General features: G+C 30.7%; 2 protein-coding genes across 3 annotated transcripts; both read left to right on the top strand.

Moving 5' to 3' along the window:
* On the top strand, window positions 10,633-12,286 carry LOC105156011 (vinorine synthase-like). The gene has a single exon (XM_011072024.2). The coding sequence runs from the start codon at window positions 10,875-10,877 to the stop codon at window positions 12,186-12,188; it is 1,314 nt and encodes a 437-aa protein (XP_011070326.1). The 5' UTR covers window positions 10,633-10,874; the 3' UTR covers window positions 12,189-12,286.
* Window positions 13,128-14,206, top strand: LOC105156010. Of its 2 annotated transcripts, XR_002286639.1 has the most exons (3): window positions 13,128-13,432; window positions 13,683-13,753; window positions 13,843-14,206. XR_002286639.1 is itself a non-coding variant. In XM_011072023.2 (2 exons), exons 1-2 carry the CDS (start codon window positions 13,736-13,738, stop codon window positions 14,128-14,130), a joined length of 306 nt encoding a protein of 101 aa, XP_011070325.1. In that variant the 5' UTR covers window positions 13,233-13,735; the 3' UTR covers window positions 14,131-14,206. The 2 variants fall into 2 exon arrangements, 1 of the variants encoding a protein (XP_011070325.1); XM_011072023.2 differs by having other exon boundaries at window positions 13,233-13,753.

The raw sequence follows: 17,557 nt of genomic DNA, 5'->3' as shown, positions 1-17,557 counted from the left end.
GAATACGAAGAAGAAACCGATCAAAGGGCGGGTGATGAGAGAGGGGGTGTGGCTGTTTCAGAACACGTGGAGCGATTCTGATGGGCTATAAACGCGTTTCTTCTAAGAGTGAGCCCCCTACATAAGTCAAACCTCTTCAATTGCTTCTATTGAAACGCTTTCCTTATTCTTTTTAGCCTCTTATGAGTGATTATCAAGACCAAGAAATAATAAAACCGTATAACTATACATTCCCAACATTAATTTGTTTAGCGGCAAAAATGCATTTTTTTTTGTCGTGTATATTGCAGTCCAGTGGCATTTTTTTTTGTTCAGTTTAATTTTAATTTTGTAATTGAAATTAATAATTTAATAAAAGAAAAATAAATGCAAGTAACCTCACGTGATATTACAAATAAGCAAATTATCTCACTGTGAAAAAAAATTAGCAATTTATCTTTCTGTATTTTTTAAAATGCAGCAATTTACTCTCCCCTATATTTTTAAAAATGAAGCAATTTATTTCCATAGACAGTTAGGTAAACTGCTTTATTTTAAAAAATGAAAGGAGATAAATTATTATTTTTTTCGTAGGGAGTAATTTACTCATTTTTCAATATCATAAGGGGTAAATTGTATTAAATCCTTTAAAAAAAGGTATAAAACATTTTTTTCCAGTTTCAACAAAAAAATAATCTTGTTGGATTAAAAACAAAAAGGCACGTACTTGACACGTGACAATCTCTTTTTTCTTTTTACAAAAAATGAATAAATAATCTAACTTTTGTAAATTAATTAATTATTGATATTCAATGTAATATTGAGAGGTATTAGAATTTTGTGTATAGAGACAATTGACATTATCCATACATGATTATCCACAATTTGCAGTCACTAGGGTTCCTAAAAACTGCACAATCACTACAACCACACCTTGGTTCCTAATTATACCAGCTAAGGGTCATATGGCTATACTTATTTACATTGCAATATCAATTTCATAAATTATCAAAAATATGTTTGTGTATTTTCAATCACTTCTACTCAAATTCTTTTTCTTAACTATCTATCTATACTAATATTATACTTTTACTTACAAATGAAAGTTTCTAAAACAACGATCCCATTTTTTTTTGTATTGATGATATCGCTAAATTAATTTATTTTATTTATTTATTTATTTTTTAAAATGTCATGTGCTAGTTTATATATTTTATTCTTACTTATAATATATTTAAAGCATAAATAATTATTTATTATATGCACGCAGAAAGAACATGCCGTAACAGCTTGTATGAAAAAAAAAGGTATTTGGTGGGATGTCAAACTCTCACGCTTTATCAATTTTTTTTTTAAAACATTGATTTAAACAAGATCGTGGGCTTAGCCCCAAAAATCAATTTCATTAGTTTCCTATAGCTTACACTTTTGGTTCTATAACTTTAAATTATTAGTATTTTTAATTTTATAATTTATTTTATTTACATTAATTATTTTTTTCAAATAAATTTAGTCTTGAACATCTCACGTTTGATTCTTTTGTTGTAAAATTTGTCCTGTATATATTGACAATTTTGGTCCTAACGATTCATAGTTACAGGACCAAAAATGAGATTTATTACAGTGTGAAGGAGATCAAATTGGCAACACAGGACTAAATTTGTCAAAAATGATAAAATGTAATATGTTTAGGGCTAAATTTGTCAAAAAATAACTAAATTTGTAAATAGAATACAAGTTATAGGACAAAAAATGCTAACGACCTAAAGTTACAGAACCAAATACATAATTTTGCCTTAGTTTTATTATAAAAAAATACGGGATTTGGAGCTGATTTAGACACGACTTTTTTGCATTTTGGAACGATTGGATATTGAAGAAATCAATTTGAACGGATTTTGGAACGGTTTATGTTGCTTCGTTATAAATGGCGTTCCTAAAAATTAGGAAGTGTTTGTGTAAGTCCGGGCCTAAAGTGGAATGGGTATTGTACCACATTATTTTTTACCGTTTCTAATAGTATCACTACAAAAAAAATACGAGATTTGGGATGGATTTAGGAACAACTTTTTTGCCTTTTGGAATGGTTGGAAACTGAAGAAATTAATTTGAAACAGATTTTGGAACAGGTCTTTGGAACACATTAGAAACGGATATTGAAACATGACGTCATGTTCAACCTTTTTTATTTTTTTTGGGTTATAAATTTCGAATGGTCAAACCATTTCAAAATGCGTTTCAAACAAACAATTACTAATTATGTTCCAATTACGGTTCCAAAGTAGTAACGGTAAATCGTTGGAACTCTGTTTGGAATACTTAGAACTGTTCCTATATGTGTTTTAACGGATGTCCCAAAAATGACAGTTTGAAAATATATTCCAAAATGAGGTACAATTTGGAACGATTTTGGTACACCCTTAATCAATAATGCGAAAAATCATTCCAAGTTATAAGTTTTATTTAAAAAGTCATGTGTTTCTAAAACCATTCCAAAATTCGATACATATTGGAATGATTTTTTTGTATTATTTCTTTAGTTTTACTGAGACTGTTCCTAATGAAATATAATGTCTATACTTCAACAGTCGGAATGACCGTTCCTAAGACCGTCTGAAGTGTCGTCCAAAAATCTATGGCTAGATATGTGTTCCTTATCCATTCCAAAGACCGTTCCAAATTTTTCTATATAAATGTGTTCCTTTCTTTTCATTTAATTTCACTATCTTCTTCCATTCTTCTTATTTTTTCTCTATTTCCTCAATCTCTCTCGAATTTTTTTAATCTCTCACTATCTCAATAATATTTTTGTACTCTTCTTCATAAATCTATCTCGAATTTTCAGTAATATTTGAAATTATTTTGATCAGGTAACAACTTTAACTCTTTTTTTGTCAATTGATTATATTTCTGTAATTTTGTCAATTAGATTTAATGCTATAATAATATATATGTGTGTGTATGTAGGACTCATCATCATATTAAGACAATTGAGGAGATGGATGTATGAGAAGAACCTTCCAAATAGGGAGGGTCTTACTTAGGAGTTCAGGATGGTGTTGTTACATTTATAGAATGGGCCAAGTCTCAACATGCATATATGGATGGTGAGAAAAAATGAAGTTATCAAAACCATGAACGAGGTAAATTTTGACTTGTTTATGAAAGATTTTATGTCGGAGTATTGTAATTTAACTTCTTATGGCGAGGAGAGGGTGCATGAGTATTTTGAGGCCATCATGGCCGCCCCATTGTAGGAGGATCAAACTTTTGTTTCTCATGTTATGCAAGGTACGAGTACGCCTTAGAGTAATGTGGTGCAGATGAATCATCGCCTTAGAAGTACACTTTGCAAACTAATTGTCCATATCAATAAAAAATTTAAAAATAAAACACATATTTTTTATTTTAGGAACGGTCAAAAAATTAGGAAGTCGTTCCAAAACCTGTTCCAACTTTGAACAGACATTAATAAAATAAATTGTTCCTATATGTATTGTAATATCCTAAATAAAAAAAGAGAAAAAAATCAAAATATATGAATGATCAATTGGACTAGCTACAACAGGGAGAGAAGAGATTCCCTCATAGGATCTGTTGTCACTTCCATTGTTGGAATTCGTCATTTCTCACACCAAAGCTCAACTGTTCCCACAGACGGCGCCAATAATGCGTACCAGAATTTGGCAACACCATAAAGGTAGAAAGATCTTCTTTGAAATCCTAAGATTACCTGGGACTAATCCTGCAAAATAGAGGTTAGCACTCCAATGTTTAAGTTAGTAAGATTTTATAAAGTATTAAAAGAAAAAATAAAATAAGAATAATGGTATAAAATGGTAATAAGGTGTACATATTCATGTAGAATACAGATTATAAGTGTAAAATAGCTAAGAACCGAAAGAGAGTAGTGCAAAAAATAATAATTTGAGCATAAGTGTGATGTTACCAAGTGACTGTACAAGGCCTCTATTTATAGGCTTGTACTGAGTTGGATACGAGGTCAATTTCTGAGTTCTGTACGCCATTATAAAGCTCTTAGAGTTGGCTGTTATCCGCAACAAATCATTGGTGATTTGAATAAATGTTTACTGAGATACGTGAGTTGGACAGAACCTGCCAAGTCTGCCTAAAAATTCGAGAGTTGGTTACTTATAGATTTCCAGCTCATTTGCCACCAATTTACTTGGAACCAATTAGAGATATTTTAGGGTGACATTTATAAATGTATTGACAAGCTATATAACATGTCCTTCCAGTTGTATGATGACGTGTCCGATTGAGATGGGCTTATTTCTTGGGCCTGTCAGTTCAGTAAAGTAGCAAGTAAGTATGTGGGCGTTTCTTCTTTACTGATAGACTTTATCCGTCAGCTAGTGAACCAACTGGGCTCTTAGCCGGCTGGGCTAGTATTCATTTCTTATGGGTTTGGCCCAATAATTTTAAGGGACATCAATATTTATTTTCTTAAATTATAATATTTTAGAAACTAAATTCAAAAAAATAGTTTTTGCTTAAAATGTCTTTAGCTTTTATTTTTAAAATATTGACTTCCTACCCAGTCAATTAAATATTAATTTTAATTATTCAATGAATATTCTTATATACTAAACTAATTTACTATTACTCATTGTCATCATTTAAATTGTTATAATAGTATAGTTTATTTAACTGTAGGATTATATTGTGCTATAAATAAATGGATATATATATATATATTTAAATTAAGTCAGATTAAAAGGATAATTTTGTTATTATAAAATGTTTTAAATAGAATTATGCATCTATTTAATTTTTATGTAGAAACTCAAATATCAATTGACACACTTATAAAAACTCATATTTCAATTTAACAATAACACTAAAATTCGGGTACTAAAATAATTTTTACTCCCAAATATAATACCAAGTGTCCTCTCTACGTTGTAAGTTCTTCTATTAAAATTAGCAATATGTTTTCTTTTTATCCTAATATTTTGATTGCATTAGATGTTTCAAATGAAATCTAATCATATGAAACTAGACTTCAAGGGTTTAAAATACTTTCTATTAGATAAATTATAGTTGTTTAAAATTATTAGTCTTTTATTATTTAAGATATGTGGTGTGATGCTTTTCAAATTTTGTGACACTAATCAAATATTGCCCAACTACTACAATTCTAAATTACACATTAAGAGTATAATTTATAGGAAAAAAATAAAGAAAAAATATAAAATTTTAATTTTAAAGAACTTTTATACTAAATAAAAAAGAATTAATGATTAAATAATATTAACTTATAATATTATTTGGATATACAGCTATCCAATTATATTCATCTAATTAATTGTTCATGATATATTTATTTTCTTCAATAATTCTATGATTATTGTAATATTAAACTAAAATTGTAAATATTCATATTAACGAGCCCTGATAGAGAAAATAATTTTGAAACGATTACTCCCTTTTTTTTATATATATAGTTTTTACAATCTATGTGTTATATATAATTAATTGGAACAAAATTTAAATTTTGAAATAAGAATATTATAAAAGTATAAACTCAAAATGTTTTAGATTTTTAATTTTTTTGTCATGACTAAAATAATTTTATTAAAATTTCATAATAGATACAATTTTATATGACAATAAAACAAAAATCATGCATGTCTAATTAATAGTGTAAGCAGAACGATAAGTAGTCAATCCATTTCCTCGTGGGAGAATGGGCATGGAGAGAGTAGGGTAGTGAGACACTCTGTGGGCTAATGAATAAGAGTGGAGTATCTTTGTCACCTTGCACATTTGTTCACTAGCTGCTTAGCATCTTGTTCCGGGGTGGAACAAAATACCCGGGCCCTAAAGCTTTATTTGCTAGGGCCTAAGTTCCTACGTGGGCTTCACAACATCCGTCGTGAATTTCTTTTAGTACATGTCACCCTCCTTCATGGGACAAACGAAAGGGCATAAATGTAATTATCTTATTCGTCATAAAATTTATCGAACAAAGTAAATAATATCATTCGAAATAAGTGTCTTATAAAGTTTAGATAAATATTACATTTACACCCCTAGATCTATGGTCTATTTACACAAACCACCACTGATCTTTTAGATAATTACACACACATCCGACAAAATATCATTATCACTTATACAAATCATCCCTTACTTTGTTGAAAAATTACACATACCCTTTCTATAAATGTTAGCATCATTACACAAATTACCCCTATTTTTTGGTTGTTATGGGTAGTTTTTGTAAGTATGCAAAAGATAACGATGGTTTGTATAAATAGATCATAGATTAGGAATGTAAATATAATTATTCTCAAATTTTATTAAACTACTCTCAAATAATTCATTGCGACTCTGCGAATTATTTTATCCCATGCAAAAATAAATAAATAAATAAATAGTCTCTTAAAACATGTATATATAGAGGACAAAATTTATCACATCAGAAAGTCAATTTAATTACATGGGACACTTACATTGCTGATCAAGTTGAAACCTTGGACAAGAAGCAATACCTTTGACAAAGGAAAATCAAACAAAACTAGAAGAAAATAAAAATATATATTAATTGACAATATTTCTTAAAATTTCCCCTTTCTCTTTACTTTGAATTAAATATTCCTATTTCTTCTTAGATATTATTTTTCGTACCTAATTGACGTCGCCTTGAAACTACTTTCCTTTTTACCATCTTACTTAATGTAACAATATAAAATCACTTATTTTTTAACTTATAAAGGGAAAAAATGTAATTTACCCCCTATGATATGATAAATGAGTAAAAAAAAATATCTATAAAAAAAAGCATATTATCTACTGTATTTTGAAAAATAAAGCAAATTATCCGCTACCAATAGTTTAGAGGTGAATAGCAATTTATCCCCCTGTGATATTGAAAATAAGCACATTACCCCCTATAAAAAAAATATAGCAATTTACCCTCTTGTACTTTTTAAAATGAAGCGATTTACCTCCTTATATAAGGAGGTAAACTGCTTCATTTTTAGAAATCATAGGGGCGTAAATTGTTTTATTCTAAAAAATATAGGGAGGTAAATCGCTATTTATTTTTTTATAAGGAGGTAATTTGCTCATTTGCGATATCACAAGTAGGTTACTTGCATTTTCCCCATAGTTTAGATGGAGGGTGGAGATGCTAATTTACTTAAGTTTTCAAAACACAGGGGATAATGTTTCTATTTTTTTTTATACAGGATTTTTTTTGTTCATTTCACTTATCACAGAGAGTAAATTGCATTTAACCTAATTATAAAATACGCATTACATGGATATTTTATGGGAAATATTTCATATACTTGTAAATTTATGTGACTTTTTTTCAAATAACGACAAATGTACGAAATTAAAATAAGAAATTCGAACTGCAAAGTAAGCGATAATAATGGGAAGCTTTTCTCCGTGAGTATGAAATCAGCCTTATTTTCTGACTTTTTATTATTCTTATGTTATATATATGGCCCCTACGCGTTAAAGAAAATAAAATAAACGCGTTTTTACTTCAACAGCACCCCGACTAAAAAGATTCTGCCAGAAAAGCGCTTTTCCAATAATCCCCTTCACATTCATTATTCCAATCCCACCACAAACAAAAAGCTGTTTCCATAGCTAAAAGTTTTAATTGGGTTATTTTTAATTGATAATAATATTTCATCACTTCAATTAAAAAAAAAAGTAATATATTTTGTCATCTAACTTATGTCTGTTTTTACAATTTACCATCTTTTTTTTTTTATCAATTTACCATCTCAATTTTTTGAAATTTGCAGTTTTCATATATGATCGTTTTTTATTATTTTTTCTACTGAAAAAACATCACTAGCGGTACATATGTAAAAAAATATCACATCACATAACCCTTGAATATCACATGTGCACTGTATGCGATGCGTTTTTCGACAAAAAACTTGGTTGATAAACAGTTACAAATAACAAAATGCAAAATTTCGTAAAATTGATATGGTAAGTTGCCAAAAAAAAATATAGATGTCAAAATAATAAAAAAAAAAAAACAACAATTATAATTCATATGGCAGAATGTAATCAACCCTAACAAAAAACAAGTAAACGTTTTGGAAACAATTTTACTTACATTCCCATGGAGAAATGTTAGTTGGAAAGCGAAAAACGCACAGGAAGATTTTAATCATTATCAACATTAGGGAAAAATATCATAATTATACAATTTTTTACATATATTGGACGCGTATGTGATGATTACATGTTCAAAACAAAATGCGATGTTTTTGTATTACAAGAATTTGAATTGATCTTTAAAAATTAGAACGAAAAGAAAGGGACAAATTAAAGAGAAAAACTTGAAATTAGGATCAAAAGTTTCAACCAACTTTAGTGGGTAGTGTTTATATATATATATAAAAAAAAAGTAAATAAAGCTATAGTATTTGGAGAAAAAATATTTTTAAAATAAATTTGATTGATTAAAGACTGATTTAACTTAGTTAACTCTCAACTTAAAACTTTTAAGTAAAATAATTTAGGAAAAAATATCATTTTAGTCCGCTAAGTATGCCTAATTTTAATTTTAGTTCGATAACTATATTCATTTTTGTTTAGGTCCAGTAACTTACGAAATTGCTTACTTTTATTTTTCTCGCAGATTTTCGGACAATTTTACCCCTATGAATGCATATGGACTAAAACTGCCTTTCAAAAATTGTATAGAGATAAAATTGTCCGAAAATCTGCCAGAGGACTAAAAGTAAGTAATTTCGTAAGTTACTGAATCTAAACAAAAATGGACATAGTTATCGGACTAAAATTAAAATTAAGCATACTTAACAGAATAAAATAATACTTTTTCCAATAATTTAACTTAGTTAACTCTCAACGTAAATTTTCATCTAAACTAAGTTGACTTAATTAACTCTCGAGTTAAAACCTTTCTCTAATTTAACTTTTTCAAGTAAACTAATTTAACTTAGTTAACTCTCAACTTAAAACCTTAGTATAAGCTAATTTAACTTTTTCAAGTAAACTAATTGAGTAGTTGGGAAAGTGTTGGAAAACGAAAGAAGGCAATTAGACTAGTCGGAAGTTGCAGATGCAGTTGTAAGTTTATATTATTTAAAAAAATATTAGAGTAAATAGTTTAAATTGCCTTCAGTGTTTTTACTAATTATATTATTCTTAATTATATAGGAAAAATTCAAAAGCTGAGTGATGATCTCAGCATTGTTTCTCAAAGTATACCTGAGTTATCATCGAGCACATCGGTTAACGATCAGCAGCTATGGTTGGAGGCAATTGTTGGAGCAAAGAAGGGTCGAGTTTGAGATATAGACTCGGAGGCTAGGACATCCACTTGTTCTATCACAGCTAATAATTCTGGTGATAATAATTCGTCATACCGTTCTGACCAACCACCTTAAAAAGATTGTGAAAATGAATTTGATCCCCCTTTTGCAAATATTATTGTAAATAAAAATTATTCTGCAATGAATTATATTAAAATATTTCATTGCAACATTTGCAACAAACTGTTGTTGTAAAAATGCGTTGCAATATTGCAACGACCTTACTTTGCAAATATTGTTGCCAACAAAAATTAATTTTGCAACGAAATGATCATCAATTTTGCCACAAACATACCATTGCGAAAGTCGTTGCAATATATGAAAAATCAAATTCTTTAGCAAGCTTTTTGCAATGAAAGTTTACCATGGACAAAATATCGTGGCAAAATTTTCAATGTCCGAAAAAATCATTGCTATATAGTAGTGGTAATTACAACAATGAATAAAATTTCGTTGCAAAAGGTCGTGACAGATTCGTTTTGCAAGAAATCTTTAATGTGAACAAAAAATAATAAATAATAAAGATAAATTAGAAACCAAGACTTAAAATTAAGATCCAATCTAACAAATCATCTAACATTAGACTAGGCACGAATAATGTTGAAGCTAGCTACTACTCTCCATGAACATTTATATAAAATATGTAATGAAGAAGGAAAATGATTAAGAATTCGAATTTTCCATCATCTCCCATTTAATAATATTAATTTACACCCCGTAATTAGTTTGACATTTGACCAAAAAGCTTCAATTATTTTTTCCGTCCATAAAGCAAGACAGCCAAAGGATGAGAGGATAATGGCTGTACGTCAGTACTACGCCACAAAAAAAATTCAAGCAAAAATATTAATATTATCAAATTTTATATATTTAATAACAAAAATGTAATTTCTTGACAATAATGGATTTTGTAGTGTTATTAATCGTAATTATTTTGTGAGAATTATTATTAGTAAAATTTACAGATAAAAATAATGAATAAAATTGTCATTAAAAATAATTAGTGATATATATAGTAAAAGAAATTATTATCAATTTTTCAATAATTATCAACAATGACAACTTTTCATGTATAATTTCTACCACTAACCTTTCAAAATCAAAATTATCATTATTTAATTTGAAAACTTTTCATTTAATATTTTATCATTGATATTATAATTTTTTTTAGTGCTACAACCTGTATCCAAATCAGACAATAATGCATGAGTTCACATGCCAATTTGCAAGACTTCAAAGTCAATTAATTGACGCCTGCATTCACACGTAGAGAGTAACTATATAGAAAATCCTATATACAGCTTCGGCTCAATTATATATCAATCACACTTATGACCTGATTGATCGTTCTTCATAAATTGTATATTAAACTTGTCATATAATTAGTTTAAATTCGATCGAATCAGATTCAAACTAGAATTTTCCACACAGCATCTGCATTTCGTCCATTATCTCCTGCGGCTCCTGTCTATATATACCCCAGTTTCCACAGCGGGATTATCATCATTTTCCGAGAAAAGCCAAAAATCAAAGTTCTTAGCATTCATTTTCAGAACAATGGAGATTGAAATTGAAGTGGTCTCCAAAGAAACCATCAAGCCGTCTTCTCCAACCCCAGAATCACTAGGAAAATACCAGCTTTCGTTTATCGATCAGATTGCCCCTCCTATTTTCATGCCACTCGTTTACTTCTATCAAGCAGATGCCAGATTCTCCAACCCTGGAAAATCAGACCATCTAAAGCAGTCTTTATCTAAAGTCCTGTCAAGATTCTACCCCTTGGCAGGCCGAGTGGTCGACGATCTATACATCGACTGCAACGACAAGGGGGCACCCTACGTCGAGGCCGTAGCTAATTGCAGTCTTTCACAAGTCATCACGAATCCCGTCCCCATGAACATGAACAAATTTCTACCCTACAAATTGGACGACGTGCAAAATCTTGGCATGGCTGTTCAAGTTACGCATTTCCAATGTGGTGGGACTGCAGTGGGCCTAGTCATTTCGCACAAGATTGCTGATGCATTATCGTTCTTCCTGCTGGCCAACACGTGGGCTGCTGTCGCACGAAATGGGAACTATGACGACGTGCCTGGCCCCAAGTTCGAGGGGGCAAAGATTTTCCCGCCGCGGAATGCTGCTGGGTTCAAGCCCAGTACAGGAATTGTGAAAGAACAACTCGTCACGAAAATCTTTACATTCCCGGCCTCGAAAATCTCCACCCTCCGGGAAAGATACTCGGGCGGGGCCACCGAGTTCCTGCATCGACGGCCAACCCGGGTGGAGGCGTTGTCAGCTTTTATATGGACCCGATTCATATCCGCCACTGGAATGAAAGCGGACCCGAACAAGATCTACACCGTGCTCCATGCAGTAAACCTAAGAACCCGCCTCGATCCGCCGCTGTCTGAGTACCATTTCGGCAACATAAGCCGGCTGGCAATCGCCATGCCATCCGTGGGAGCTGACGACGGCTGTGCGCTTTTGCAGAAAGTAAGAGAAGCCATAAGATCCGTGAACGGAGAATATGTGGCTCAGTTGAGGCAGGGGGATAAGCATTTGAACTTCCTTAAAGAGAGAATGGCTCAGGCCAACAAAAGCGAGCTGCACACGTTCAACTTCACAAGCTTGTGTAGGTTTCCGTTGTATGGAGCGGATTTCGGGTGGGGCAAGCCGGTTTGGGTCGCGTCGGCGGGATTAACTTACAAGAATCTAGTGACTTTTATGGATACAGCGACGGGGGAGGGAATAGAGGCGTGGATTAACTTGACGCAAGAGGATATGGAGAAATTTGAAGCTGATTTGGAGCTGCAAGAGTTTCTTTCAAAAGTCAAAACCTTTGGTATTCACAATTCGGATATTGTAGCTTGATTTCATGCGTGTTGATGAATTTATGGGAGCGTTTGCAATAGTTGTATATGTTCATACAAATTTTGAGTCAGCCAAAATGAATTTCGGTACTAGATAAATATGGACTAATAAATTTATTTCGACAGGTTACATATTTTGGAAATAAAGTTTATTTCTCAATTTTTCTTTTTCAATTTCAATCCAAGAACTGAAAATATATTTTTTATTTGTTTAATCTTTTAAGTTTGCCTACGATTAATTTTAATTTTTTAAATTTGTCCGTTTTAGTTTTAGTCCAGTAACTTTCGAAATTGCTTAATTTTAGTTATTTGACTCAATTTCGAACAATTTTATCCATGTACAGCTTTTCAAAATCAATTTTAGTCCATATATATTCATTCATTTTGCATTTCATAGCTAATGTTAGTCTAGAATAGTATAAAGTTTAGGTTTATTGAAAAAATATTTGTTTATATTACACCTAAAACATTAGGATGGATTATTAGCCTTTATCATCAAAAGGGCAAAAGAGTCATAAATTAGGCTAAATGATCAAATTTACGTAAAATTGATAGATAAATACTAAATCTAATATTGTCGAAAATAAATTACCAAAATTATAGGATGAAATTTTTCTCTTTTCCTATTTTTTAATACAAATTTGTGATCTTCTGATTCTTCTCCAAACTTGTGAGGAAAACTCTTGGATTACCTTCAAACATGGTATCAAACCTTTGATGATTTATGTTAATGGAGACAAGGAACTTTGCTGTCACAGAGTTTTATCGTATTAAAGAGTTTTGGATTTTCAATGAACTTAAACCGTCGCGGATTTGCTGTGTATATATATATTACGTATAGTGTGAACGTTGTGTGTCCTAAACGCCCCTTTCATAGTATAAGCAAATAATTAGCTAATTCGAGTGTACTTTTATTCGGTTTGAACATTATAGCCTTTAATATGAATCATTCTCTTAATGGAATGTACTTAAACATAATGTGGCCTAATTAGTCAATCACAACACTTGCGCTTTCCTACCTTGGCCGTTTCAAGTTTCAACTTACCTATTTTTTCCACTTCTTTTCATTCACACGAGCCCACCAACCAAGTGGGACAATGAAGAGCCCTTTGCTTGTGAACATATTTCAGCACACTCTTATTTCACCCCCTCTTTTTCCATCAAACTTTAGAATTTCGCAACAAAAGGAATTTGAATTAAACTTCCATCTGCAGTTTTCTTCTTTAGCCAAGTATCTAAAATAAGGTAAAATTTCAATCCTTAACCATGGAGGATCCTTATAAACGAATCTTGCCCGCAACTACTTTCTTTAAATTGAGGCGAAGCAAATTCCCTTCTTTTGTTTTACTTTCTTGAGTACAATTAACTCATGTTCTCGTTAAATTGGTGGGTACACCTCTCCATTTTTTCCACATGCACGAGAATTATGAATGTCTGCCCCCGCAATGTGTTTGTGAATTTGTTGCTGAGAAGAGTTATTTATTTTCTTGTCAAGATTGCATGCACATGCACAAGTTCACGAAGGACAACGGGAACTAGAGTGGCCCAATGGCAGAATTGGTGGCGGTAAGTTGTTTATAGAAACTATTTTCATTTTTAATTTTAATTAATTTATCCTTTTGTTACTAATGATTTTTTTTTTTTCTGTTGCGTAGGAGATCTTCCTAAAAATGTTGGAGGAGCAACTGGTTCAGGCAATAGTCGATGGGCAAGATCCTCTGGCTTCTAAAGCCTCAGTGGGCATATTACCGAGCAATAGTTGTGGATGTCGGACTGGGTTCAGAGGCCCACAACTTGATTATTGGACCATCAATGCCCAACCGGATGCATACACCACTACCGCTACCGCCAATGGCCAAGCCCAAATCTCAATGAACAGGTTACAAAGCTCGAGGAGATGTTCATACCCATCCTTTCGTTATCCGGCCAATCCTAGCCTCTAGCTGATCCCTATGTCCCCGACCAAGATGTATAGAAGATGCGGACACTGCTGACAAAGGAGGACGATTTAGGTTTGGATTAGGGATCTTTTAGTTTTATAAATTGTATTATAAAAAATTAAATTAATGTTATGTTTGCTTCGTTTGGTTAATGATGTTATTAATATTTACTTTCATTTCAATTTATTTACATACTCCAAATTTTAAAATGTTCAAAAATAAATATAAATTTAAATTCAAAGAAATTATTAGAATAAGAAATCTTAAATTAATTTAAATGAAAAAATACTTAAAGGTAATTTAATTTTTTTTATAAAATACTTTTCATTTGTAGCGGATTTTGTAATGGGTATCGTGATACAATTTATCAATAGATAACATGAAAATTATTGAAAAATCCAGTTTGAAAAGATAAAAGGCCGTTCAAATTTACAAAACAAAACCCATCCCAAAATGAGGTACGACAACTGATAAAAAAGAGGTACAAAAACCTATCCTAGAAAGTGTATATAAAATCGTTCAAAAAAATGGATCAAAATCCATTACAACATGTGGTATGAAACTCGACCCAAAAAGAGGTATAATTCCTGCTCCAAAATGAGGTACAAATCCCATTCCAAAAGGGAGGTACAAAATCATTCCACAAAGAGGTACAAAAACTGTATCATCCCATTCCCAAATGAGGTACACATCACATCAACATTTTGAAACCCAAACCGTTCATCGAAACGAAAAATTAGTGAGTTACAGGTCACTAGTTCAACTGTGGTCGGACCAATAATATCATATTTATGTCACAAATAATTATTAATATTTTAAAGATAACATTAAATAATAAAGAATATTAATATACTTAACAACTATCTTTTTTTATATAAAAAAACAATCACTATTTTTTTTTACATTTATAGTTCAATAAAAAATAGAATATAATAAGATAAATTTAAAAACAAACTTATAAAGATCAAATACAAGAAATAATATATAAAAATTTTCAAATTTAACAGAAAATTAGATAGACTAAATTATCAAAAATAATCTAACAGAAATAGCAAAATTAAACTGAGAAGAAAAATTAGAATTTATACTTAGAAATAACATAAAATAGTTAAAATTTACAGAAATTATCCCAATTTAATAGAAATAATGCACATTTTCATAAATTATCTATTATCTAGAAATAACATAAAATTTAGGTACTTAATGAAAATAATACATATTTTAGAAGAGAAATTAAAGATTTTATCATGCATTTATACTTGATTGTTGACCCGACCGGTTTTATCAACCTAATACTGGGTCACACGGTTCACCAATTGAACCACTGGGTCGAATGGTTTTCATGAAGAAAAAAAAAAAGTGGTTTTTTGGCTCTTCTGGTTTTTTGGTTTCAACTGGACCATTTTGTAGCTCGATTGGCGGTTAGAAAGCTCTGACCGTTCAGGCCGGGTTGGGTTTTGAAACACTACATCATGTTCCAAAAACTTGAAGAATTTCATAGTTTCTGTTATAAAAATCGTACCAAAATGAGAAGCAAAAAATTTAATTAATTTCCTTCCAAAAGGAGGTACAACGTGATTTTTGTTCACTGATCAACGATTGTAATGGGTGTTGTAAATTGTAAAGTTACAAATGTTCTCCAATTACAGAAGTCATTCCAAATTATATTAAACCCGTTCCAAAAATCAATTCTGAAATAAATATTAAATTGTAGAGATCTAGTTATAAAACAAAAAAATGAAGAGGACAATTATAATATGAGAAACCTTGGAGGATGTGCTTTTAATTTTGAATAAACCTCAAGTGAGGTTTGTGCAATCCTCAATGAAAGGTGAAAGAGTAATTTTATCAAGAATATTAAAGTTTTTTAGCTGGCATTGGACAGAATAAATAAATATATATAATTTTTAAACTTGAGAAATTTAACTATGATTAAACAATACTTCACAAAAGTGTTATATAATTATCCCTTATTGTTATCGATTGTAAGTTAGTATTGCTACATGATTATTTTAAGCTATAAAGTACTTTTAGAGAAATATTTATTCTTAAAAATAAATACTCACTTTTAAATGTCTCAAAATTTTCAGAAGTAACAAATCTAAAACATGATAGTATGTAAACAAGAGGCCACTTGAAAGACTGGAAACCACTCACGATTTGAATATAACTGTTGACAAAGTCCAACGATCCCGACGTGCTTCTTTAATGCAATTCCCACCATCAGTGTCACAGTCTTTTTCTTTTATTTTTTTTTTCTGTGTCGTACTCATTATTATTATTCTGCAACAGTAATTTTATATTATACGATAATTCCTTAATAAAGCAAATATTATGTTAATTTAATAAAAAAAAAAAGTTATTTGTCTTAACAAATCTAACTTGGGATCTTTAGGCTAGAATTTATAAGTTTTAAAAAAGGGACCCGCAAAAAATACTTGACCAATACGTTTTTTTCATGTGTCAATGCCGAAAATGCATTAACCTTCAAAAAGAGGGGAACAACCTTTTCTTATAGCCCCATCCCTCATCTAATTGGAAGAGTTCAGTCACGGTGGGGCTCGGGCTAGATTCCTGGTGCTATATGGATCCTTCTCCTGTAGGCCAAGATGTCTGACTGTTGGGGGGATTTGTCCTTTATCCTGATATGGATCCTCCTTTGGATAGAGTAACCATAGGGCGAAGTTGGGATGAGTTGCCCGAGCCTCTTAGATCCTTCGACATCCTTTGTGGCAATGGAAATATCCTACATTAAGCTGTCTTGATGAGATGTGGCCACACATATGGGCTTATGCCAATCCCTTTGTGTCTTCCTCTGCTGGGGACTCCCTCCATGGGTCGAGGGCCGTGGTCCTAGCTCCCTCGGCCTCCTTAGGTCTTGGGCCTTTTAAGCACCTAACGTCCTAGTGGTATCAATATTAATATAATTATAAATAATAAATAAATTTATAAATTGAAATAAAGTAAAATAAATATTCACACGTCAAATATAATTCGAATTCATGATTTCGAACTTGTTTATTATTCCTCAACCTTATCAATAAATCAAAATATCGTCAATTTATTTATGCACATTTAACCATTCCTGAAATAATTTTCTTTTTTTATATTCCTTGAAGCAATTTGCTATTACTTCGTGTCTCAAACAATTGTTAGCTATAGCCATGAATATCAATTTTTTTCTTTTTGATCCCTTTCTTTTAGTAGTTCTTCCATATGTTTTTATCATGAACATTTTGTTGAATGACTTAACCTTATTAATATTTTAACACTTTTCGTTTACATAAAAACCCTGCATGTAAATTTTATTTTTATAAATATGTGCTAATAAAATTTAAAATCAAATATTTTTTATTTTATTTGGCTCTGAACATCTACTTCATTTATAAGTTTCAATTATTAGAAAGAAAAATTATTTATTTATTTTGAT

The sequence above is a fragment of the Sesamum indicum genome, linkage group LG2 (assembly GCF_000512975.1).
Source record: "Sesamum indicum cultivar Zhongzhi No. 13 linkage group LG2, S_indicum_v1.0, whole genome shotgun sequence".
In the NCBI taxonomy this organism is placed as follows: Eukaryota; Viridiplantae; Streptophyta; class Magnoliopsida; order Lamiales; family Pedaliaceae; genus Sesamum; species Sesamum indicum.
Note: the sequence above shows the minus strand (reverse complement) of the source record. Positions and strands in the feature narration are given on the sequence as shown.